The 26,987-nt window shown below is 34.4% G+C and overlaps 1 protein-coding gene across 2 annotated transcripts in view; it reads left to right on the top strand.

Annotated features, from left to right (window-relative positions):
* The window catches only part of LOC149793707 (homeobox protein PKNOX2-like), a 37,348-nt gene extending 12,043 nt beyond the window's left edge, over nt 1-25,305 (top strand). For both annotated transcript variants that reach the window (XM_089967709.1, XM_089967710.1), the window contains exons 6-10: nt 3,266-3,383; nt 7,696-7,841; nt 10,750-10,826; nt 15,776-15,996; nt 16,550-25,305. In XM_089967709.1, coding sequence (XP_089823835.1) covers nt 3,266-3,383; nt 7,696-7,841; nt 10,750-10,826; nt 15,776-15,996; nt 16,550-16,707 — 720 coding nt within the window. In that variant the 3' untranslated portion in view covers nt 16,708-25,305. The remainder of the gene's footprint in view (nt 1-3,265; nt 3,384-7,695; nt 7,842-10,749; nt 10,827-15,775; nt 15,997-16,549) is intronic.
* The last annotated feature ends 1,682 nt before the right edge of the window (nt 25,306-26,987 follow it).

The following is a 26,987-nucleotide window of genomic DNA, read 5'->3' as shown; positions in this document are numbered from 1 at the left end:
ATTTTGGTAACTGTACAGAAGGTAGTAAGTGATGAATCCAGAATAAATGCTAAATAACATGTTCTAGCTTTTTAATTTTCATTACATTAATTTCACTTGCAGTCATTATTACTAAAATTTCCAATTACCACAGTTTGTATTTTAAAATAGGGGCATTTTTTAGTTCAAAAGTCCTTGAATTTGTTTGAAAAACTTGAATTCATCATAAGTACATTTAAACAGGAAAAAAAGTCTTTTTTTATTTTTTTTATATTTATTTACATATTTTTTCAAATATAATGAATAAGCAATTGAAATGGGACAAAATTGTGTATATCAAAATATGCATGGCACTGATAGTTACCAAATGGAGTAGCATCTTTGTTGTAGTAGCTCAGTGTAATTATGTGTTTCTGTTTCATTGGTATCTATTTATGCAGTGAAAGTTCAATTTAAAATAAGAAAAAATACTCTCATATTGAAATGTCCTCTTCAGTACTGTATAAAGCATGCTGGACAATAATGTGCCAAGTAAGAAATTAATCAGAAAATAAACAAGTGTGCAAAAACTAGTCATGCAGCCCAGACTGTGTACCCTGTTCTAGTCCAGAGCATGTGGAACTTCTAGCAGGCTTCATAATAACAGATTTTGATGCCAGGTGTATTAAGTTTTCAGAGCTTTATATAAGATGTGAGATGTATTTCAAATAAAATTACAAAAATATTTAATACAAATTATAGAGAATAATTTGATTTGAGCATTGAGTTCAAAGTTGTCATTGTCTTGCTTCTATGTTAAACACATTCTGTCTTGTGTAGTGAAGTGTTCTGTCAATATAAGCTTAGCTATCAGTTTAAGTTCCAGATGTTCCTTCCATGTTTAACATGATTGTACTTGGTCATTATGAGAACCCTCACTCAAACAGCCATATTATCAAATACACCCTGAACTAGCCATTTGAAATATTAAAAAAGACATGATTAGCATCTTTATGATAAAGAATCAGTCTTGTAGCAAAAGTGTTTATTTTAGCTCTACTGGTCATAGACCAGAAGAACTTACTGGATGGGATGGTGTAAAAAGTCCATCAATCTGTCATAGACCAGAAGAACTTACTGGATGGGATGGTGTAAAAAGACCGTCTATCTGTCATAGACCAGAAGAACTTAATGGATGGGATGGTGTAAAAAGTCCATCCATCTGTCATAGACCAGGACAACTTACCAGATGGGATGGTGTCAATAGTCCATCCATCTGTCATAGACCAGAAAAACTTACCGGATGGGATGGTGTCAATAGTCCATCCATCTGTCATAGACCAGGAGAACTTACCAGATGGGATGGTGTAAAAAGTCCATCCATCTGTCATAGATCAGGAGAACTTACCAGATGGGATGGTGTCAATAGTCCATCCATCTGTCATAGAACAGAAAAACTTACCGAATGGGATGATGTCAATAGTCCAGCCATCTGTCATAGAAGAACTTACCGGATGGCATGGTATCAATAGTCCATCCATCTGTCAGCACCACCTTGTTATTGCTACGCTTCCTTGGTTATTTGAACTTTACACATTCATCCTATGATTTATTTGGTCCTAAATGAATTGGTGTTGCCTGAATGTCTAATATAGCCACTACAGCGACTATTTTGAAAATATGTCATTGCATCTCTTCTTGAATTTGTGGTCATATCATCATGGGATTTTCACTAGAAAACTTCTTATGATATCTGGTTGGTCTTTAATGAAAATGGTGCCTATCTGATGTCCATTATGGGCACCATTGCAGCCATCTTGAAAATATTTTCGCTACTTTTTCTACATGGATGGTTATATCAACATTGGGTTTCACTGAAAAACTTTGTATGATGTCTATTTGGTCCTTAATGGAAGTGGTGCCAATATACAGACCAGCATGGCCACCATGAAAATTATGTTGTCAAAACTCTTCCTACATTGGATGGTGGCATGAACTAAGAGTTCCTGTTTTGTCTAGTTTGTCATAAATGAAAATTGTGCTGATATGACATCTATATGTGTGCCACATTAGCCATCTTGACATCATGTTATCACTGCTCCTCCTGAATGGAAAGTAATATTGACATGGAGTTTTCACCAAAAGACGTTTTATGATGTCTAGTTGTTCTCAGTGAAAACAGTACTGATCTGAGGTCTAATATGGCTGCCTTTAATGGTCACCCTGAAAATATTGTCACTGCTCTTCAAGTGAATGGTCATATTAGCAGACTTTTCACTAAAAGACTTATTATAATGCTTTCTTGAGCCTAAATTAAAATGGTGTTTATATGATATCCAGTATTTGGCCATCTTAAAAATTATCTTTTCACTACTGCTTTTCATTGGAAAGTCATTTTGACGTAGGGTTCCCATCAGAAGAGTTCTTATGATGTCTGGTTGATCCTAAATGACCATGACCAACCCTCAGCATGACCACCATCATGGCAATCTTGAAATTAATGTTATCTCTACTCCTTCCAACTGGGTGGTATATGAACATGGGGTTTTCACCAATAGACTGTGTATGATACCTAGTTGATCCTAAGTAAAAACTGTTCCAGTCATCGCTGCCACAATAGCTTTCTTGCAAAAACACTCTTATTACTACATCCTGAATGGATGATCATTATGACCTGTGGTTTTCACCAAAAGACTTCAGATGATATCAACTTTGTCCTGAATGAAAATGGTGTCAATCTGACATCCAATATCGCTTCCACAGCAGCTAATTTGAAAACACTTGGTGGTGGTTTCAATATTCAGCAGTTAAAAGGTAAAAATGGTCTTATCTTGATATCCTGGCAATTGTTTTAACACAGTTGAGCACCAGTCCCTTCAAGGGACTCTTTTTTATGTTCATTTCTTATACAGAGCTCTGTCTTATTATTAAATAAATGTCTGAAGACAAAATGTGCAGATTTCTTGTGTTCTTTTTTTCTTCTCCAGAACATGCAGAATCATTCCTGTTTATCTAATCTTAGGTTTCCACAGATTTTTCATATTTTATATATATTGGAGATTCATGAGTTTTCAGACTTTCAAGCTGTGCTTTTAGTAAATGTTTTCTTAAACTTGGATGGTGGATTTTATGATCAAGGTCAGACTTCTTTAAAATGACATGCTTTATCTTTCTCAAATTTTCTTGACCAGGGATCCTCATTTTTTAAGTTTAAAAAATACTTCCTTTCCATTGTAGAAATTTTATTTTTGCATAATGCACCAGCACCTATTTCTGAGTTTTACTTATGACTTAAGCCTCATTTCAGATCCAGACAGCACCAATGCCTGCTCATATTCCCAGTGCTCCAATGATTCACGGAAGTACTCCGTTATCCCAAATTGGAGTGCCTGCCTCAGCATCTACCACACTTAATAATAATACAAGTAAGCAACGGTAAAATTATATTATGCCTTTGTGGCCCCTGTCTCAAAAGGATAAATATTCACCCCACCCAGAGTCAATGATCAGAGTTGTCAGGAGTATTTACCATTATGGGGACACTCACCAGTTATTAGGTACTTTTGAGAGAGTGACGTATGTAAGGTGAAGTTGTTTGCATTTGAAACATGCACAGTGGAGAGAATGTTGGCATACCTCTATGCTATTTTGATGTAATATGGCTGAAATTTGTTTGGATATTGTACTTATGTAAATTGTACATGATCTAAGCACATTGCTGACTAAAATGACTGCTCCCTCGTGCAAAATAAAAGTCAGCCTGAATTAGTCTAAAGTACACTTCCTTTATCACCTATTAAAATAGGGAAAATGAAATTTGCCAAACTTGACAATGTCAGCTTCTGAAAGTTCAGTGGATGAATTACCAAATGTATATAATGTAATATATAATGTAAAAAAAAGTTATCTGCTCTTTTTATTACAAGTTACCTCTAAAGTCCAGGAGGTGAAAATGACCAAGTGGATGTAGCAGTTTTTTTAAAGATGCACATCTGAAGTAAGGTCAGACTGCCCCAGTGGCCTAGTGGTTACTGCATCCGCCTCAGATGCAGGAGGTCGTGGGTTCAATCCCCTTCTGAGTCATACCAAAGACTTGCAGAAATGGGGCTAACAGCTGCCTTGCTTGGTGCTCAGCATTAAGAGGTTAGTGTTAGGACTGGTTGGCCTGGTGTCAGGATAATGGAACTGGGTGGGACATCATGCTGCATGTCTGTGGCATGATGCCCCAGTGCTAGACATCACTAAAATCTGTTGCATTGCAGACATCGTAGCGATATGACTGAAATTTACATTAAAAATCCAAATCACACGCACACACATACTGGAGTAAGGTCAAGCTGTATACTCTATAACCCATATTACACCCATCAGTCATACACCAAAATAAAGGGAATTAAATGTTCTTTGAACAATACCTAAGATATACAATGTCTTTTTTTAAATAGACAGTATAACAAGCTAGGAAACTTGGGGAAATTCTTTTTCTTTAAAATTCTAACCCTTCTTAAAATATGAAAACTAATGCAATTTATTTTTCTTTATATCATTATGTATGATGTTCTGAAAAAATGTTACATTAATATTGATTTTTTGCGTGAAAATGAGCTAATTATGCTTTTTTGCTCTTGCTTACATAATATGCCTTGAGGTAATATTGCATGTGTAATGACTTTAGTTGTGGGGAAATTATAAGTCTTAGAACACCAAGAACATCAGAATATTTGACACAACATAATTATGTATAACTTTGATGAAAATTGAAAAGACATTGATATAGGGTTATCATTGTTCATTCAGGTATTCAGTTTAACATATGTTTTTCGTTGTGTCTACAGGTTAACAACATTAACATGTAAATAACTTCAGTGGTGCTTATTTGTCCCCCAGCATAGTTGCTATGGCAACTATCATGAAAATCTTGTTCTTACTGCTTCTCCTGAATGGATGGCATAGAGACTTGGGCCTTTCATGAGGAGACTTCTTGCGATGTATAGCTTTTAAAATGGGTGCCAGTCATATATCTAGTATGGTTACTATCTGGAAAATGTCATCACTACTTCTTAACAGATAGTAGTAGTGGCATAGGGTATTCATTAAAGGATATAATATGATGTATAGTTGCTACTAAATGAAAATGGTGCTGATCTGAAAATCCAAAATCTTTACATCACTGTTTTTCTTGAAGGGATGGTTATTTTGACATGAGATTTTGATAAAAACACTTCTCAGATTATGTAGGTATGACCTTTGTCTGTCATCTAGTGTGACCTTTGTCTGTCATCTAGTGTGACCTTTGTAACCTAGTGTGACCCTTGTCTGTCATCTAGTATGACCTATGTCTGTCATCTAGTGTGACCTTTGTCTGTCATCTAGTGTGACCTTTGTCTGTCATCTAGTGTGACCCTTGTCTGTCATCTAATGTGACCTTTGTCTGTCATCTAGTGTGAACCTTGTCTGTGTAGTTTATCCTAAGTGACAATTACACTGAACTGAATTTGAAAAATCTTGTTACAGCTTCTTCTCAAAAGATGACCATACTGACCTTTTAACAAGCATTTCTTGTTTGTAATATATATTTGTTCCTACATTAATATGTTGCTGATCCAAAATGGATGCATGAAAATCTTTATCTGGCTACTTTTTCAGAATATATGGATGTGTCACCTTGCGGTTTTCACTTAACCACTCTATCAGCATTGTGTAGCTGGTTCTAAATGAAATACGGTGCTTATCTGTCTTCCAACATGGCAACATAGTGGTCATCCCAGAAATCATATTATTGCTACTCTATCTGAATGGATACACCTATTAACATTTTAAAAAATTCAAAAGTCTTTTCTTGATCCTAGATTAAAATGGTGCTGTTCTTACATCCAGTAAGGTCACATTGCAGCGATCTTGAAAAACACTATTGATCTGACATTCAATATGGCCACTATGACAGCCATCTTGAAATCTTGTCATTGTTATTTCTCATGAATGGAGGGTCATATGAACATAGACTTGTTTAACAACCACTCCCAATTATATCTAGTTTAAAATGAAAATGATGCCAATCTTACATCCTTGACAGCCATCTTGAAAATTTTGTTATCTCTACTCTTTCAGATTGTATAGTCATGTTGATATTAAATTTTATAATGGTGTCTAGTTGGGCCTAAACAAAAATGGTGCTGATCTTGCATCCGTTATTGTCACCTCAGTGGCTGGTTTGAAAATTTTGTCGTCTATACATCTAGTGGGACCATGGTCTGTACATTTAGTTTAACTTATGTCTTCACATTGAACGTGACCCTAGTCTGTGATTCTTGTCAATATATGCAGTGAGACTCTTGTCTATACATGTAGTTTTACCTTTGCCTATTCATCTAGTTTTACCTTTGTCTATACATCTTGTGGGACTGTTGTTGATGAGTTTAACCCTTATGTATTTATTTAGTGACCCTTGTTTATGCATCTGGTGTTACCTTTATTTATATATCTCAGAGGTCTCACTTACATTTTAAAACTAGCAGTCCAGGACTCCCATTTTGATAAAAATAGGAGTCCCACCAGCAAAAGTTGAAGTTCCCTCCCTGAAAACTATACAAATTAGAAGAACTATTGGTTCCCATTGACTTTAATATCTACATTCTTTATAACACTGACATAGCTCTTGTTTGTCCATCATAATGAGATTGAATTTTGTCAATCCAAGGAAGGTCTTATTCCAAGCACTAAGCAAGGCATCACACACTTTCTTAGTCTTGGCTACTGTCCCATCCAAGCTATCAGTTCTAGCACCTTTAGCACTTTTCTGAATCTCATTGCAATCTTTGTCAGTTTGCCGTTTAACCCCAAAATACTTATCCAAATTTGCAATATGTCTTGATTCCAAGGTTACGTGCATTGCTTATTGCGCTACACTCAGAAATGAACACAATAATGAAAGCCAAAGTTGTTTATTTGATGTACTCTTATAAATGATCACATGTACATCTCTGGGTCTTCCTGCCAATGACTTCAATCACTGTAAATATCAGTACATATTCCCACCCAAAGCCATTGAACTTGCTGCCCAGCTATTGCATCATGTTCTTTTGATGTACTCTTTTAATAGATAAGGTGGTCTTTCAGCCACTGACTTCTGTCATTATAAATATCAAAAGATTTTCCCAACCCAGCCACCAGTCAAAGTCTTTGAACTTGCCATCCAACAATTGCATCATGCTCTTTTGATATACTCTTAAGATGGCAACATTTACATCAGGGGCTCATTCAGCCACTGAATTCTGTCATTGTAAATATCAGCACAGCTAATTGATCAACACATTTTCCCACTAAGTAGGTGGCTGAAGCAAGACTGGCATGTCTTTGAATTTTGCCACATACTTATTATATGTGTATGGAGGACTCCCGCCTAAGTGATTTTCTGCGTTCCAGATAAAAAAATTGGCATCCAAACACACATGATTAAGCGTTTCTGAGACCTGTATATCAGTCTGGTTACATTTTGGTGTTAAGGTCAGCTTTAAAGCCTTTTGGTGGAGCGCTCTTATTCCATGAGCACATTTGTTGTTTGCTAAATTTTTGTCATTAAGAAAATTGTTGTTGTGCATGATATTATGATCAAAAGAAAAGCACTTAGCAATATAAAAAATGTAATAGATTTGGTTATCATTATTCTAGCATTGGGTCAATTTACATTCCTAGACTTACTTTTCACGTTTTTTTATATTTATTCCACCTTAATTTTAGTGGTAACCTCACTGGGTGCCTTGGCTTCAGCGCAGAACTTTGACTCTGATGATGATGATACCTCAGAGAAGAGGAAAAACAAGCGTGGGGTACTTCCAAAACAGGCCACTCAAATCATGAAATCCTGGCTCTTTCAGCACATTGTGGTTAGTTTGCAAAAGAATACATGTTTATACTTTTAATTTATTTTCTGTATATTTTGATGTGCCTACCAATAATCTGAGTATATCTTGATATGATGTTGTCCTTCTTTCCATCCATCCATCCATTTTGGTTTCTGGCACATTGGTAGCTTTAGTTCAAGATTACAGAACTTTGGATGGCTTGCACATTGGCTCAGGAATGTGCTTGATGCCTGTACTTCATATAAACTGAACAGAAAATACTGCACTGTACATACGGAAATTAATTTATTCGTTCATGTATACATGCAGAGGTGGTTACTGTATATGCAGACCTGCATTGTTATCAGGCAAATTATTTTCTCAGATTGTATGGTATACCGAAGTGACTGCCTGGGGTAGTAAAAAAGGAGTTTGCAGTGAATTAACTAGATGGCTATCTGGGGTCTTTCTTATAAAGTGTTGGATTAGTACTGCTTGCAAAACTTTTTTGGGTATACAAAGACCCCTTAGTTTGGATTCATACAGTCTAGTGTCCAGTAATCTCACTGGATAAAATTTAAATCCTGCTTTTGTGAGATTTAATGCCATTTTTCAGCATGTGTTAGGCTATACATAGTGGTCACTATTTTGATGGTGGAAGAACCTATAAAGAACAATTAATTTGTGGTAAGCTACTGGCAAGCTTTCTTACATATCCACATTGGTCAAGCTGAGGTTCTAACTAACATGGATTGAAGTGAGATGCTTTTATTGACCTGTAAAGGTGAGCACCTTTGACCATTTGGCCACTGAGTGCTTCAGAAATTCAGCCATTGAAACACCTTTAATATAGACTTCAGTTTTAATGCCTGTTGGGGAAGCTATCTCCTGGAAGTATATACATATGTCAGTCATTTGTTTGTCATATCCAGCAATGGTTAGAGGTTAATAAACGTTTTCCATTATGATCTCGAGTCCAAATCCTGGGGGGGATAGCTATCATACTTGGACTGTAAGAAGCCCTGCCTTTTAATATCCATGAAAATTACTTCCCACCTTCTGACACTTAGATAAGGTCACTATATTTTAAAATGAAGACAGGAGAGCATGCAGAACTCATAATTTCTTGGAATTGTTTTTATACTGTTTATGTCAGTTACACATTCATCTGTTGTTAATTCAGTTACAGACAGGAACATTTAGATACTATCATTTAATGTAATGTGCAGACTGAACTTTATAAAGCCTGATTTGTTTGTGAAATGAAGTTTAATTCAAAGTACAAATGAGAAAATTTCATCAGGTAACTTTATCTAATATTTCTACCTCCTGTCAGTAATTTTGAGCTTGGCATGTTATCTACTGTTTGTTATTAATCTTAGTTTGTTTTGCATAATAAGGCACTTTCTGTATTTAGTTATGCTAGCTCATTTGACCATGAAAAATCAGGCAAAGCATCTGAAGGGATAACTCAAATTCTAATCCTGAGAGAAAATAATTTAGTATGGTTACCTCCCTTGAAAAGGTTTGCTGACTTTTATGTAGCTTGAGTTTCCTCTGACCCTTGCCACCACATTTTTGATATTTGGACATTTATGTTGGGGTGTAGGGTCCCTATCAAAAAGTTGGAATTCACCAACACCATTTGGTGTCAGCATGGGGTAGCCACTTACTTGCCGGCCTAGCAAACTTGAATGACCTTTCGTCAAAAATATACCTGCATGAAATCGATAGGAAAATTATTTATTTTCTCAGAAATTGCGATCATAACAGACTACACAACTCTCGCAACCTACATATCAATGACATCAGAGATCATACAGTCACGTAATATCAACAATTCACCATTTCTAGTGTTGCTGTAGGAAAACAAATCAAACATATAAATGAAAGTAACGTAACTTTTATAGAAAAATGAAAGAAACATAAACTTCTCAGAATATTTATTATGAAAACAATTACCGAAAATCTGTAAATTTTGCAGCAATTTTAAGAAAACCATGATTCAATATGCAGAGAGCACATGTCAATGTGTTAGTCATTGACACCAACATAAACATCGCGGGCATGTGATCAGTACTTCTTGAAAATGGTTTTCTCCACCCTGCTGTGATACCAGCATGTTTCTGGTCATTGTTCTCAGAATAAATATGTTGAGAATTAAGTGTGCATTATATTTATTTGCAAACATTAAGTGACTTCAATATAATATGTCCAAATTCTATGTACAACAACTTTGGAAATTTGTTTATTGTCGATATCACATGACTGTATGACCACTGATGCCATTGACATGTAGATTGCAAGATTTGTGTAGTCATGTGACTTGGGATGCAAATGGCCAGATCCAGGTCAAATTTCAGCAATGTCATACCTTCGTCTCATCTGTCAGTGGATTTAAGACATGACGAATGCTATGCTCATGATTTTTGAGAAAATAAATTATAGTCCTATCAATTTCATGCAGGTATATTTCGGTGAAAGGTCGTTCAAGTTTGCTGGGCCAGCTAGTAAGCGGCTACCCCGTGCTGACACCAAACGGTATCGGCAAATTCCAACTTTTCAATAAGGAATGGACTCTGACCCTACACCCTAACATAAAAAATGTTCAAATGTCAAAAATGGGGTTGCATGGGTCAGAGGAAACTCAGACTAACTTTTATGTAGTACTACAAACAATTTCAATGGAAAATGTTCATCAATAGTGATTAATTGAATATTTTTTCAAAATGTTTTAATTTTTTTATCAAGTCTCTTTTAAGAAGTAAAAAGAAAAAAATGAAACATTTATAATTAAGATCGCTTTTATTTATCTACTCATAAAAAAGGAATAACATTATTAATATTTTGCATGTTATGTTCATCCCATTTATCCTAGTATTACCTGAACCTTCCAACCCATTAGTGTTCTCAATAATTTGATAATCTTATTATAATCATCTATTTTCAGCATCCCTATCCTACAGAAGATGAAAAGAGACAAATAGCAGCTCAAACAAACCTAACACTGCTGCAGGTCAATAATTGGTAAATTGGGATCCAGTTTAGTTTTTACCTGAACTGGTCAAAGACCAGATAAGCTTGTAAGATGGCTTGTTGTCTGTCAGCTGCCTATTAGTGCCAGTGTGTTACTGTTATGCTTTATACACTGTTGGGAGTATTGGTGTGAAACTGAAACACACACATTCATACCTAGACGTAGTTGGTCCTAAATGAAAATGGAGCCCCTTAGAAATTTTGTAATCACTACTCCTCATGACCAGATAATTATATCAAAAAATGGTTTTCACTAAAAGACATCTTGTGATGTCTGATTGGCACTAAACAAAAATGGTGACAATCTGGCCTAGAGTCCTTCTTGAAAATATTTTTTGTTGCCACTTTTCCCAAACAGATGGTCAATGCAGACACAGGATTTCACTAAAAGATTTCTCATCATGTCTAATTGGTATGAAATGAAAATGTTGAGTACCTGACAATCACAGTGATCACTTTGGTGTTTGTATTGGAAATCTTGTTATTGCTACTTTTCCAGATTGTGTATTCAGATATGCTGCCAGAGGCATGTCAGCCTCGCAGAAATTATACAAATTTGCTCACTGGCAGAGCAGTGATGCATGAGAACTCCTTGAAATTATTTTAAAGTCATGCATATAAACATGTACACTACACAGTATAGAATATTTAAAGTCTCTCATGACATAAGATCCACCTCCAGTAGCAGCCTCATATCACTTGCTGCAGCATGTCTTTTTTTTCTCAGGTATGCAGCTGTTTGTTCAAACTGAGTATGTCTGCTTGACATAAAAGGTTATTAAACTAGATTTGATTGGCACATTCGGCCCTAGAACAAGCATGCTGTTGTAGTTTTAACCTCAGATTCATCAAGGAAGATGCTTGTTTAAAATATGGGCTACCTGAAAAACGAAAAATGGCTCATCTTCAGATGACGATTTCACTTGGCAAATACTGGCAGGTGATAGCAATGACAAACATGATTTTGAAGTATATCAGAATATTGGGAAAGTGTTACTGGAAATAACAGTCTGTTATTTTGAGCCTGAAAATGGTGTTCATTGCAAGTTTGATACATATGCAGGTCGGACAAAAACATTGTATGCCAGTCAACACCCTACGCTGCACTATTCTGAAATTAAATGTAGAAATGGCAGAAAACCAGTCCTAATTAAAATATAGACAATTTAAAAGTAGGATGCAGTTTTCATTTTTTTTCTCAAACAATTCAGTACTAAGGGATCTTCTGCTACAAGAAAAAATATCACTCAAAAGGGTTAAGATAATTTGAATAAATAAGAACCTAAAAAAGGAAATTAAAAAGTAAGGGTATTCATTTGATAAAAATACTTCAGTTTGAACAAGTAGTGATGGAATTAAAACACAGCATTATGGAACAGATCAGAAATATGGCATATTAGTCAGCAAAGCAAGAGCTCCAAGTTTTGAATAAATTACTCAAAATTTCAACAAACAGTTGGCAGAATAGTGCTGGTAATTTAAAATAAACCGAGCTGAAGCTCATTTATTTCCATTGCAAGAGCTCACATCGTTGCTTACAATTTACCTATCAGTCATTATGTACTAGAATGATTTATAGATACTTATTTTTTATTCATTTAATTATTTGCAAAACAGTAATCATTATGTATTGTGTGATAATCATATCAACAATAGATGATAAACACCATCTTTGGGTGCTAGATTTCCAGAGTTTAATTGCTAGAGAGACGTACCTATTATTTCCAGACATACCTGTCAAAATATTTCATGTTGGGTAAACATGTTTGCTTGGTTTTGGAATTATTAGGTGCTTAGTGATAACTGCTTTATCAGATGTTCAGTTACAAGGCTTATTACTATATGTAATTGGTCATCTGTATTTGGCTAGTATAGATAGTTCAGATAGTGACTAAATCACTATTTTGGAATTATTGTGAATGCAGTCAAGGACATTTTGGATTATATTATGGTGATACAGCAAGACTCTTAGCATATGAATGCTATTCAAGGCTATTGGTACATCAACACATTCAGGAGTGGAATTCAAGCAGAACACCACTGAAATTCATTCAGCATATATTTGTTCTTGTAATAGAACATTTAGGACTATTTGGAATTGAATTCACAATAATGTAAATTCCTTTCAAGTTTTCACTTTGTATTCAAGGGAAATAAATTATTTGTTGAATTTTATTTTACCAGATTTGTTGGCTTTTATTTTTTTTTATGTTACTGAAAGACTATAGAGTCATAACAATGGTTGTATTGAGACGATTTTTAAAAAAAAAGATTTCTTATGATATTTGTTGTTGCTGAATGAAATGGTGTCAGTCTGATATCCAGCATGGCTGCCATGGTTGCCGTCTTGAAAATTGTGTCATTATTCCTACTGAATAGATAGTGATATCGACATGGGGTTGCCATTAAAATATTTAGTATGATATCCAGTTGGTCATGAATAAAATTGGTGCTAATTTGACTTCCCGCATGGCTGCCAAGTAGCCATTTTGAAATAATTATTGCTAGTCTGCTTTATCAGATGTTCAGTTACAAGGCTTATTACTATATGTAATTGGTCATCTGTATTTGACTAGTATAGATCAATGCTACATGCCAGTTCAGATAGAAATTTTAAAATTCCAACAAATCCTTGTCATAAAAGTTGTGATCAATAAATGGAAGAAATTAATTTTAATAAAGTCATTTCTGTATGAATCAATCAGAAACTACATAAAGTAAATTGTGTAGCCTTAAAATGAGTTTCAATTCTGTCTGAAAAACTAATGATGCAGAAAGCATTCTCATATCATTTTGGAAAATATCAGCATAATTTGACAAAGCTAGAGAAACAATGCAAGTTTACAAGTAAACTTTCCTAAATAGCACTAAATATGTATTGCCAATACATACCATGTATTGGAAGTTGCATATTGCTGTATGTATTGAATGTGAAGTGAGCTGATGATACCCAACCCAAGTTGTGTACGAAAGTGGTGCCAATATTGCCTCTATAATGGTCCCAGTAAAGACCATCTTGAGAAGCTTGTGATTGCTACTCCTTGTGAATAAATAGTCTTATAAACATGAGATTTTCATTAAACATTTTTTATGTAGTTTATCAGAAAAATGAAAATGATGCTGATCAGACCTCACAAAATGGCTACAACATCCTTCATTAAAACTTTGTTATAGTATCTCCATTTGAACATATAGTTGCATTGAAATGAAATTTTTGCTAAAATGATCAGACCTCACAAAATGGCTGCCACTATAGTCATCATTTAATGTAATGTCAAGGCCTAGGGGTCAAATTAAAAATGTGGAGGTCTCGGACACACAAATGAGGGTAAAAGGAAACACTGTTTGTCTTGTACACAAGTTAACTCAAACATGGTTTCAGTACTTGGCAGTTTAAAGTAATAAAAGCAGGAAAGAAGCAAACTTATCACGAATTCCTGCAAATTCTTTTCAGTCAGAAGAGGATCGAATCCTTCAATGGACTCTTGTGTTTAATCCAACTATGATTTGTAATCTAAAACAGTTGTTGTGATCTAATAGTATTATAACAACATAATAAATTTTAACTTGTGTCAGAAACTATTATTATGGTGAAGATTTGATAATTGTGCTGAATCTTTGGTTCTTTAGTAAAATATTCATATAAATGCAATAAATGTTTTAAATAATGCAAATTGATAAAAATTTAATAGAAAACCATTCAGCAATTTTGTTCTTTCAGCCTTTAAGTGCAAGTACTATTATCTAACAATAAAGTGCCAACAGAGAAGTGGATATATGGAGATGGATACAAATATTAAGCCTGTCACTGATTCATGAATGTATGACGTGTCAAGGAGGCTCATAATAGACCAATAATTATAATCTGTCGTATGAGCCCTTGTAATCTTGCATGACCATTCAGTGCACACATGAGGGTGATGTAATCATCTAGCTGTGTCAATTTGTTTACTCCCAATTTGTCCACTGAGTAAAGTTGTTGTTGCTGTTGGCTTTATGCCATTTTTCATTTCATGATAGGCTATACATTGCAGCCAGTATAACTTGTGGACAAAGAACTCAGGGGAAAACCCCAAAAGAACTGCTGACCCACAGGAAGCTATTGGCAAATTTTTCAAATAGCCACATAAGCCAGTCCAAGACTCAATCCTATGAAGACTGGTGAGATGGCAGTGATCAGTAAAGGCAAGCACTTTAGACCACTCGACCACCCAGGGCCCCTCAACTGTGTCAAGTTGTTTACTCCCAGTTTGTCTACTGTACTGTTATTTCTTTAAAAGATAACTACACCATTTGATTTTTTTAAAATTGCAGAACATTTTTTTTTATTTCATATCATGCCTATTGTTCGAAAGTTTGACTTCATTGTTTTCCATGCTTAATTATTACATGTATTTAAAAATTGCATCTTTAACAATACAGTTACATATTAAAACAGCACCATTTTTTGCCTCTGTTTCCAAATAAACAACTTTTAAATTCATATGACTTGTCATTTCAGCTAAGCATGCATCTCTCTCTCTCTCTCTCTCTCTCTTTGTTCATCCAATAGGCCCATGCCTCAAACATAGGCTGCCATTCATTTCATTTTTCCATTACAGCATTTGCTTGTCAGGTGTTGTGTGAGCACTTGTTTGTAACTGACAGCTGTTACCTTGCTTGCAGCATTTTTGTTGTTGCAATCCTTCAAGGGAATTGTTCGGCCTGAGCCTGTTATTGAAGTGGAGTAGACTGGCTGAGATTAGACAAGTAGGGAGTAGACAGTTTGGGAGTAAATAAAGTGACATTTGCCCTTTTAAATGAGCTTTTACACTGAAAACATTAAATCAATGGAATAGTTGAAAGTTCTCCTGCTACATTAAGAATCAACATAATCATTTTTCAAACTTGCCAAATGTTTTTTCAGAAATTATTTAATCATATGCATCTCCTTATTTTAGGTTTATAAATGCAAGACGAAGAATTCTTCAACCCATGCTAGATGCAAGCAACCCAGATCAAGCCAAAGCTAAAAAGGCAAAACCAACGAGACAACCACAACGCTTCTGGCCATTCAACCACCAAAACCCAATCAGCCAGTCTAGTACATCTTCTATAGACTCAAAAGAGAATATATCTGCTTCTGCACCAGGTCAAACAATAATTTTAACACCAGGAACTTGTAAGTAACAAATGTTAAAAGATTTTGGGGCTTTTTTATCAGAGGGAGCAAGAGGGGGAAAAGACTTGTTATATACCAGTAATAATTTGTGATATGAAATTAAGCCAAATCTAGATAAAAAAAGCAATGATAGTAATTGGATTCATTGTTGTTGTTACATTCAGTGTTAAAAATTATTGTTGTTTCTTTTCCTTTAAATAAATTATGAATTAAATGAACTTTTCAATTTGTTATTATATCATACAATTTATTTAAATATTTCAAGAGAATATTTGGCATTTACGAGTGATAAGTTTTACATTTGGTATGATGTCAGTGTTTATTTTAATATTCCAGACGTATGTTGAACTGGCACTGCTATTCATGGCCTGTGAAAAAATCCAGTAAAACTTAAGCATTTTTTTAAATATGATCTCAATTGTCATTTATTACAGTAGTTAAGCCTCATATAATATACAAATAATATCAGGAAATGCTTGGAATAAAAAAAATTCTTTAAATTGTATTGATTTGTATTTGTCCCAGAAGTAGTATATAAACTTGATACTTCCAGATGTCACTTCTGATGGCCAAATTGTGAGTGGTCCTGCCTTAACCTTTGATACTCTCCAAGGAGCACAGCACTACCACAAATCCTCAGAATCATCTCCATCATCAGAGAATGACTCGGAAGAGGAGGATAGAAAGAAGGAAATCTCTCTAGAGTCCTGACCTCAACCTTGACCTTCGAGGTCACAGTAAAAACAGTAGATTTTGCCATGGAAATATTCAAAAAGATTCATATATGTCAGTAGCATGATAAGGAAGATAAGTTTATCATGGAAAACACCTCTGTGGATTAATGACCCAACCATGACTGCCTGACCTCTGGTCAAGGACAGATTATGAGCAGAAACCATGGAAATATTCTAAGGATACATATATTTGTCTCAAGAGAATGATCAACACAGAGGCTGATTAGGACAGAAAATCTTGGCTCCACCTCTTCCTTTCTGATCGATTATAGAATATCATCAGCTGATGTACATGAAAAATATGCAAAGAATATTCACTGGAACTAAGAACATTATACTTAGTTGATGATGGGCATTGTGATGTTAAATTTATAGTTGTATTCTCATAGAAATGTTTTGAAACTTTAAACTTTCAAATAAAAAATATCTGCAGATAATGATATTTATTTGCATCAGAGTTAACAGACCAGCTGATAGGTACCCATGTTATTGTTAGATTAAATACCAATACTTGCTTTCACAGGCATAGTATTACAAGTTTAACAAATAAAGGAAGTCATTGATTTTTTTCATATTATGCTAATGTTTTATTATGCATTATAACATCACATGTGATAAAGTTTTGTATTAGTTGTATCCAGATCTCTTTAAATACTTAACCTCTGCTTTGTTAAGAAATATATTAAATAAATTTCTGTGTTATATTAAAAGATTTTTATTATTTCATTTCAAAGTTTAAAAAATGTAATTTTAGTGTTAAATTTTGGAAATGTGCAAAAGTTGTCTCCCTTATCATAATATGAAAACCACCTTTGTGGTAGAAAACCACTGAGAGGCTTTCACAATTTAAGTTAAGTATTTCAACAGTTGCAAGAAACAAATATTTAAAAAGTTGAAAGAAACAAAAATTTCTGATTTGAAAACTGCATACAGCAGTTTTAAACTGAAAATACAAATCTGAACTTTCATCCTGTTTAAACAATAATAAAGACCTTTACGGTTGCATATACTTATATTATTATGGCTTGTTCTGGGGTTGTGATGCAGAGTTGACTTTTTAAAAAAATATAACTGAAAGAAGACATGCAGTCTAATAGGAACTGGAGTTTATTGTGCAATGTTTGGATTTAATTTACATAATTACATTAATGGAATCTCAATAATGTAATTTGGGTCCCGCATCATGATATGGAAATCCTACAATACTGTGTCTGTCTGTCTATCTGTCTCTCTCTTTCTCTCGCTCTCTCTCTCTCTCTCTCTCTCTCTCAGTCCATGCACACTTTTTGCAACCAGCATAGTTATGCAACCCTTACACTAATATGGTGTTTTATTGTAGGTAAATTGCCTATGACATGTAGATTTTTGTCTTGTAAGGTCCAGTTTTGAGTTATTACCCTTTTTCTATTGATATGATGTCTCCATTGCAGTTGATCCTTGTAACCAGTGTAGCTCACAAATTATTTGATATATTTTAGTGTCGTTGTTGTACATTGTCTCATAGACCTAGTTGTGCTTTTTGAGGGTTTTGAGTAGTGCTAGGGCCTTTGGCAATTAACTTCACTTATTCACACGAGATGTGGCTTGTAGCCAGAATTGCTTAAGGACCATTCAACATATTCTGATGCAATTTGGTATGAACAGTGTCTTTTAGACCTGCATGTGCCCATGTGGGTTTGTCACGTTGAAAATAGTTAAAGTCTCTTCATTGCTTGTCTGCCTGACTTAGGCTTCCATAAGATATTTTTACCAAACTTTGTTGCTTTTAAGCCAAATTTAACATTATTGCTTCAGATTGACGAGATCCTGTGTGAATTTAGTTTCCAGCATTCCATGGAATTATTTACAAGAATTACGGCCTTTGAATGCCTTGTCTTGACTGGTTTCTGAAGCTTAAAAATAATAAGCTTTGTTGCATTTCAGCTAAATTGGCATTAGGTTGTATGTTGAAGAGACCCTGCATAAGTTTAAATTTCAAGTGTTTCACATTTTCATTTCATAGAGTTGTGACCCCTGATTGTTTTTCCGGCCAACTTTGCTTTCCACAGCATAACTTTACTGAGGTATATTACTTTTCAATCAAAGTTACTGTACACCTCAGTATCAACAAGACTTTGAGCTGGAGTTCTATCATTCAGCATTTTCTTTTGGAAGAGTCAAGACCCCAGAATGGCCATCTTCAACTTTTATTTTCCAACAGAAGTTTTTGTGTTTAAGACAGGGAGCCTTGGGGGGTGGGGGGGTTGAGTGGTCTAATGCACTTGCCTTTATATATCTCTTGCATCTTCTGTCTGCATGGGTTCAGGTCTAAGCTTGACCGATGTGGATATGTGGGAAAACTTAGCTTCCCATGGGTATTTGGTTCTTCCTGGGGTATGACTCATGTTCCTCCACCAAATATACTGGTTGCAGATGTGTAGCCTATCATGTGCTGAAAAATGGCTTTAAACCCCACAAAGCCAAACTGTTTAAGTCCCTGCCAACCGAAATAGTTGAGAGTGGGACCCTTTGTGATGTATCCATTTCAGCTGGATCTTGTTTAATCTGGAGTGCCTTTCATCTTGTGAGAAGTAATATAAATGCTTGTAAACCCCTGACAAATCTTTTCCATATTACTAACAGTTGTTAGTGGTATGTTCAAACACTGGCATAGTTATATCTTCTCAAGTGTGTTACTGTATACTAAGTGTACTGATGTAAAAGCTTAGAGTATTAGCATGGTGAAACTTGACAAAACCAGTTTTATGGTTTAAACCAGTCATTAATTTCATACCAAGTGTTTATTTTTTATTATTCGTTTTTTTGTGAATATAGGCAGTGATTTATAATCCCATATATGGCTGGTTTTCTCACTATTCAATGTAGAATGGTTGCAGTTGAGACATGTTTCATACAACTCTTTTCTTAAGAAACATAGTTTTTGATGGGGAAAAACTAACACAATGTGATTATACAGTTCTTATGTTTATTTTGCTTTGGGATAAAAAATAAATTTGAAGATATGGCTTGGAGTAGTCTAGGCTAAAATACCTTTGTAGGCAGCTTTTGGTTTAGGGTAAAAATTTCATATTAATTTTTTTTATCAAATTATATTATTGTGTCTGACAATTTTAAGTTTGGTGAGCTGTTATTATCAAGCTTTAAACATGTTGTTTGTCTAGTTATCTATATTCATGTATACACTATGAACCAAATCTATTTCTTATGGTTAAAAGTATGCATTTTGCTGTTAAGACTGTTTTGTCTTTTTAATGATAAGCTTTATTATTTGAATGCTTTCATGTTTGTAAAAAAAAAGCATTTTATTTTTATTTTTTGTGCAATTTGATCGAAATCAATAGCATTTAGGCTGCAGAGCAGATGAACACAATTATAAAGTCAGAGAAACATCTTTTATATTTTTCAAATGAAAAACATCATTTTGGATTCCCTTGAATACATTCAAATAAATTGTTTACTCTCTCTAATGTTAAAGTTAATGTTTTATTTGATTTGGATAGTACAGGTGGAACTGGGAATCTCAAAGGTCGATAGAATATTTTTGGGTGAGTGCCAGTTACTCTGAGATATATCCAATTCAGAATATAATTGTGATTTTTTATTAAAAATACATGTTCACATTTCTTCCTCTTACATAATTTGTTCAATAACTTTCTGTCATCTGTTGTGACAACTGTTTATTTGTTTTTGCTGGATATGCATAATATAATTGATTTCTACTTCTGTGTTTTGGACGCGTGTGTGACATACTCAGAAATGTGAAAAAAAGAATTGCTTCAGACTGCCATAAAATTGACTCATGCAGGGAAAGAAATATTGATCTTTACAAAATGTTGTGTTTGATAAATGGGTAAAGTGTATGTGAAAAATTTAATTTTTATATGCCCACCATAAGGCAGAGAATATTATGTTGAGGCGATGTCTATCACTTCATCTGTTCTTCCTGTCTAAGCTCATTTTCATTTCCACACAATTACTTGAGTTCTGCACCATTTACCATTGCCAAACAGTAAATAGATTGGTCTTGAGGTAAGGAAGAAAACTATAATTTTGGAGTTAAAAGATCAGAGGTAAAGATCACTGATTTAAGAAGAAAAAATGGTTTCTAAACAACATTTCTGTATGGCATGCTTTCATCAAACTTGGTAATTGACTTGTACTTGGAAAAATATAATTGATTTGGGAATTATAGGACAAGGGTAGTCCCCAAATAAATAGAGAATGGTTTCTGCACAAGTTCTCACGCTACCAGGAATCAGGAGAAATGATCATTTTTTCACGACCATGAAAAATCCTTGAATTTTGCAAATATTGATGAAAGTCCGGGGAAAAACCAAAAATTTTTCTCCACAAATTGGCATCCAAAACAATTACGTAACTGAGTTTTAACTGAACTGATCATGAGTTACATTTATCGAGTTCTAACTAGAAAATTAGGAGGTTGCATTATGGATTATTTGGGTGCTTGCCATAAATATATTTGTTGAGACAATCCAAATGCTCAGTGGATTAGGGTTCGTCTTGTAGACTTTTTCTTCCACACAGTTCGATATCCATCTTTTTTTATATGGAAGGTATGAAAACCAGTCTCACATCACAAGAGAACATGGTGGCATTAAATCATAGCCACTTAGCGGATGGGCTAGCAAACTTAAGCATTGTTAACTCGAGTTATACCTGCATAAAATTGATATAAAAATTATTTCTTTTCTCAGAAATTGCAAGTATTAAAATCATTATGTCTTTCATCTGCTGAAAGACAATAAAACTAATGCATTGATGAAATTTGAGCTGGTACAAGCAATTTCAATTGCTAGTCACACGAGCACATAGAACTCACAACCGTCATTTTCAAATATTATAGAAAAAAAATGAAAGTTATATACTGGTTGTAATAAAAATAAAAACATGAAAGAGCACAAAATTCTCTATATTTATTCCGATACTTACTTCCAGAGTTTTGTTGTATCATGTGACTACCACGTTGACATGTGCTCTCTCACGCATGGAGCATACGAAGCGGGGAACCAGACTACTTTGCTTGATGAATCAGACTGGCAAAGTATCCTGTAGTTGTTCTCGAAATAAATATGTTGAGAATTATATGTTCTTTCTGGTTTTTGCAAAAGTTATCAGACTTTCATTTAATATAACAAATTTTGTACAACGACATTAAAAAGGAGTTTATTGTTGATATCATGTGGCTATTGGACTTCCCATGTCGTTTTTATTTTATAGTTGTGAAGTAATGTGACTATTAACGCAAATGGAGAGTACTGGATCAGGTTTCACCTATGCAGAGTTTCGTCTAGTCTGTCAGCGATTAAAGAAATGGCGAATATTATATTTGCCATTTGTGAGAAAATAAGTAATTTTGCTATCCATTTCATGCCGGTATAAGTCGATTTAACATAGTTTAAATTTGCTTGGCCTGCTGGTGAGCTATCTTATGGTGACAGTAGATTCCAATTTTTTTATATGTAATTGCTCTGAACCCACACACCATCCTAAATGTCCAAATGTCAAAAATGGGGTTGGAATATTCAGAGGAAACCCACATTAGAAAATTTCGAATCTCTGAGCTGAACTTTGGTGCAAAACTATTACACAGTGACATATAGCTTTTATGCATTGGTTTCAGATCTCAAGTAGAATGCAGGAGAAATTGGAAATTGTCGTCCCTTTTATTATATATTAAGCAACAATAAGAGCCCATGTATCAATTCAGGTTTTGGGACTGGTTTACTGAACTACAAGAAGACAAATTAATTTTAAATAAAATTCAATCCTTGTTTATACAACAGTATATAATTTTGAAGATCTTTTGTCAAAATTTAAATCAATCCTTTTGTAAATATCTTTAAATGATGGAATTTGCAACCTAATCATCTTGAGGAGTTTAGTTTGGTTGAAAAATCTTGTTTGAGATTTTCTTGGCACACATTAAAATTCAGGGTTAAACTTTTTTCGTTTCAAGATAACATTCTAATAATTTGCATTTATTGGGGTTTTTTTCGATACTGTGATAGGAAATGTTTACTTTGTATAACATTCACATATAGTGCTCTAGAATTCTTTAGCATTGTAGGTTTGAAAGGAAACAAAACAATTTATGCTCATTATGTTGTTTCCATGTAGCAACATAAAGCATGTCAGCACAGTAAAGTTAGGATTTGTATTCTGTACATTGCATTGGCTTTAAATGCCAATTTATAGGAATATAGACAGATTTGTTTCATTTGACTCATTTTGTGGTCTTGTACATGATCATCTTTTCTGGCATATATGTTTTTGAGAGTCTTAAAAGATAAACATCTTCGGATTTGGAAAATGCATGTTTTATAATCCAAAAAGTACTTTAATTCCATTCAGTAATGGTCATATGTTAACCGTGACAAATTAATTAGTTTCTTGGCTAAATTTTGTGTATGGCTGCACTTTGGGTATTAATGAGGTATAAAGGTCAAAGGGCACATGGAGTTCATTTCAAGACTGCATTACTTTGGTCATAGGCCAAGGTCATTGCAACCCACTGGTCATTGATCTCAAGAGTCAACCTTACCCTTCAAGTAGAGGAGTATTAAAAATGGGGACGTGTATATTATGTCATTCACACAGCACTCTTGTTGTTAATTGGAAATCTGATTTTAATTGTTGAAATTTTTCAGACCCTCATTATCAGTGCATGTGAAGGTTAAATATTAAGGTTTAATGTCTCATTTTATTTCATTTTCAGATTTGCATGTAACTAGGACAAATTTTGATAAAGCTATGCCACTCCCTGTACTTATAAATGGACCTGTAAAAAAGTCCAGACATAAATGAGATTGAGTCGTCATTCATATATGAATTGATTGCACCTCTGGCCTGATTCTCATGAGCTACATATAGCCCCTCCTAACCCAGAATCTTTTATGACATTGTTGGTTAGTGTGACTGAGGCCTGGTTGCTTCATTAATTCAGTTTTGTTTGGGATGTTTTGAATTTTGCAGACCATTTTCTCATGGAAGTGTACATCATGGATTTAATAAACTTTACTTTGCACTGAAAGTGAAATTTTCAGTGGTTATAAAAAATGATCTTTGGAAAGTGGTCATAATTAATTTTCCATTTTTAAAAATTCCATAGAATTCCATAATAAACAACAGGTTTTTATATGTAAGTTATTGGACATGTATGAGAAATTTTAATACATTTATCATGGATCTGTGGAAAATTGAAACTATTGGAAAGTAAAATATTAGGTTTGGAGCAGTTAATCCATTTTGAGGTGGAGATCAATGTACTGAACATTTTTTAAGTTTTTTCTTACAAGCCTTTATTGAATGAGGCCATATATAACTTAACTTGTACATTCAGCATGTATTTAAAGGTTTTTTTATTGTTATCTTGATATTTTTATCAGATTATTCAGAATAAACTGTTTGCAGTGCTTGGTGTTCTGGTATGCGATTCATAACGTCTAACCCAAAAATTATACATATGTGACGTTATTATAGAGATAAATTTGGAGCAGACACTCAAGGAGTTTTATACATTGTGGAATTGAATAAATGAAATGGAATATTAAACTGGATTTAAACCACTTTCTGTTTTGATTTTGTCACATTATGTGCACACAAAAATCCATTGCCTATATATTTCTTTGTAAGGAATTACCAGTCAAATTATGTGGGATACTGGACAAGTACTGCCATTTTAGCATTTTTTTGTTTAATATTATTGTATTTATCAGTACTTACCCTATGGTGAACAGTATAGACCCAGACCTTCTCTTTCATATTGCACCATCAGTTTAGGTTCTATGACAGTTAAGAAGGACCCCAGGTGGGTGAGTGATCTAAGGAACTTTGCCTTTACAGTTCACTGACATTTCCATCTACATGGGATTGAATTTTGGACTCTGCTAACATGGATATGTCAGTAAGCTTGCCAGTAGCTTCCTGTGGGTTAGTGGCTCTTCTAGGTCCTTCCATTTGCATATTTATTAGCCATCATGTATAGTCCAACATTGCTGAAAAATAGTGTTAAACCCACAACAGCAACTCTATGATAGTTGTTTTATGTATGTAATTTCAAGAGACAACAGTGATTAGGATCTAGATAGGTTACAGTTGCAGGTTAGTAGAATAAACCCTAATCTGCTGGTTCGTTATATATGGTTAGATATGGCTCCACAGTGATTCCATATGGGGGACAAATGAAATCTAATATTGAATGTGCCTTCCAAGCTACAACATAGTCATGGATGGCAAAGGTATCATGTATGTATTTTTTATTTTATTTTTAAATCATCATACTTGTGAATGATAATAAATAAGTAGGTTTACCCCCAAAAAGTCTCAGTTGGAAAGGGTTGTGAACTCTACTGCAACTATACAAATCTGAATTTCTCTTTTTGCCTGTTGCAATAGAATTATTGCTTATGCTTGTTTAGTTTGGTATGATTTCTAGTGTAAATATAAAACTGTGGTGCCAAATAAAGGACCTTGACTTACATGTATTTTCCTCTTGAAAAAGTTACTATTTTTGTACATGTAAATAAAGAAAACTGCATTAAAGAGTATTACTTGACCTGTTGTTTGCATTTATTTTTCCCCCATGTTTTGTTTTCACCACCAACATATCATTTCATAATGACCATCTGGGATTGGTTATTATTTTGAGCTCAGCTGGTCATAAAGCTAAATGAGCTTATGGTATGGTCATGTTGTGCATCATTTAAATATAGGATGGCCATGCCATGCATCATTTGCATATAGTATGGCCATGTCATGCATCATTTGCATATAGTTTGACCATTTTGTACATCATTTGCATATAGTATGGACATGTGCATCATTTACATATAGTATGGACATTTGCATATAGAAAGGCCATGTCATGCATCATTTGCATATATTATGGACATGTTGTGCATCATTTGCATACAGTATGGCCATGTGATGCATCATTTGCATACAGTTTGACCATGTCATGCATTATTTGCATACATGGCCATGTCATGCATTATTTGCATAATGTTTGGCCATGTCGTGCATCATTTGCTTATAGTTTGACCATGTCATGCATCATTTGCATATAGTATGGCCATGTTGTGCATCATTTGCATATGGTTTGACCATGTCATGCATCATTTGCATATAGTTTGACCATGGCATGCATCATTTGCATATAGTTTTACCATGTCATGCATCATTTGCGTATAGTAAGGCCATGTTGTGCATCATTTGCATATAGTTTGACCATGTCATGCATCATTTGCATATAGTATGACCATGTTGCACATCATTTGTATATTATATGGACATGTCCATCATTTGCATATAGAATGGCCATATTGTACATCATTTGCATATTGTATGGCCATGTCATGCATCATTTGCATATATTATGGCCAAGTTGTGCATCATCTGCATACAGTGTGGCCATGTCCTGCATCATTTGCATACAGTATGGCCATGTCATGTATCATTTGCATATAGTATGGCCAAGTTGTACATCATTTGCATACCATATGGCCATGTTGTGCATCATTTGCATATAGTACGGCCATGATGTACATCATTTGCATACAGTATGGCCATGTTGTGCATCATTTGCATACAGTATGGCCAAGTTGTATGTCATCTGCATACAGTATGGCCATGTCATGTATCATTCGCATACCATATGGCCAAGTTGTATATCATTTGCATACAGTATAGCCAAGTTGTACATCATTTGCATACAGTATGGCCATGTCATGAATCATCCAGCAGGTGTCCATCAATATTGCCATTTTCAACCTTTTCTGAAAAGCCCCATTACTAGTTTCAGCCTGAAGGGTTTTCCATATAAAACAATTGAATGACATCATATATGGCTACTATTGCTAACAATATAAAACTTTAAAACCACTTCTTCTAAAAAAACAACTTAATGAATTTTGACAGAAAACATTCTGGCATGAATGCCTTTTAAATTTTTACTAATGACCTTTATCTGATATAAAATATGGCTGCCATGACTAAATTTTTGAGAAACCTTGAACCTGTTTAAGCAAAATGTTCAGACAGAATCTGAACAAATTGGGAAGAAAACTCTCTCCCATAAAGTCCTTTTAAGTTCTGCTAATGATCCTAATTTGCCATCAAATGTGGCCAGTATTACTAAAAACTAAACAAGATGGTCAAGTTGGCTTGGGTATTCACCAGGCTTACATAACAGCTGACAATTTCACTAAGCAGTCTTGTGTTGTAAGAACACAACCTGGG

This window comes from Sinohyriopsis cumingii, chromosome 8, assembly GCF_028554795.1.
Source record: "Sinohyriopsis cumingii isolate HCF-2022 chromosome 8, ASM2855479v2, whole genome shotgun sequence".
Taxonomy (NCBI): Eukaryota; Metazoa; Mollusca; class Bivalvia; order Unionida; family Unionidae; genus Sinohyriopsis; species Sinohyriopsis cumingii.
The sequence above is the reverse complement of the archived record's forward strand: the minus strand, read 5'-3'. Positions and strand labels throughout refer to the sequence as shown.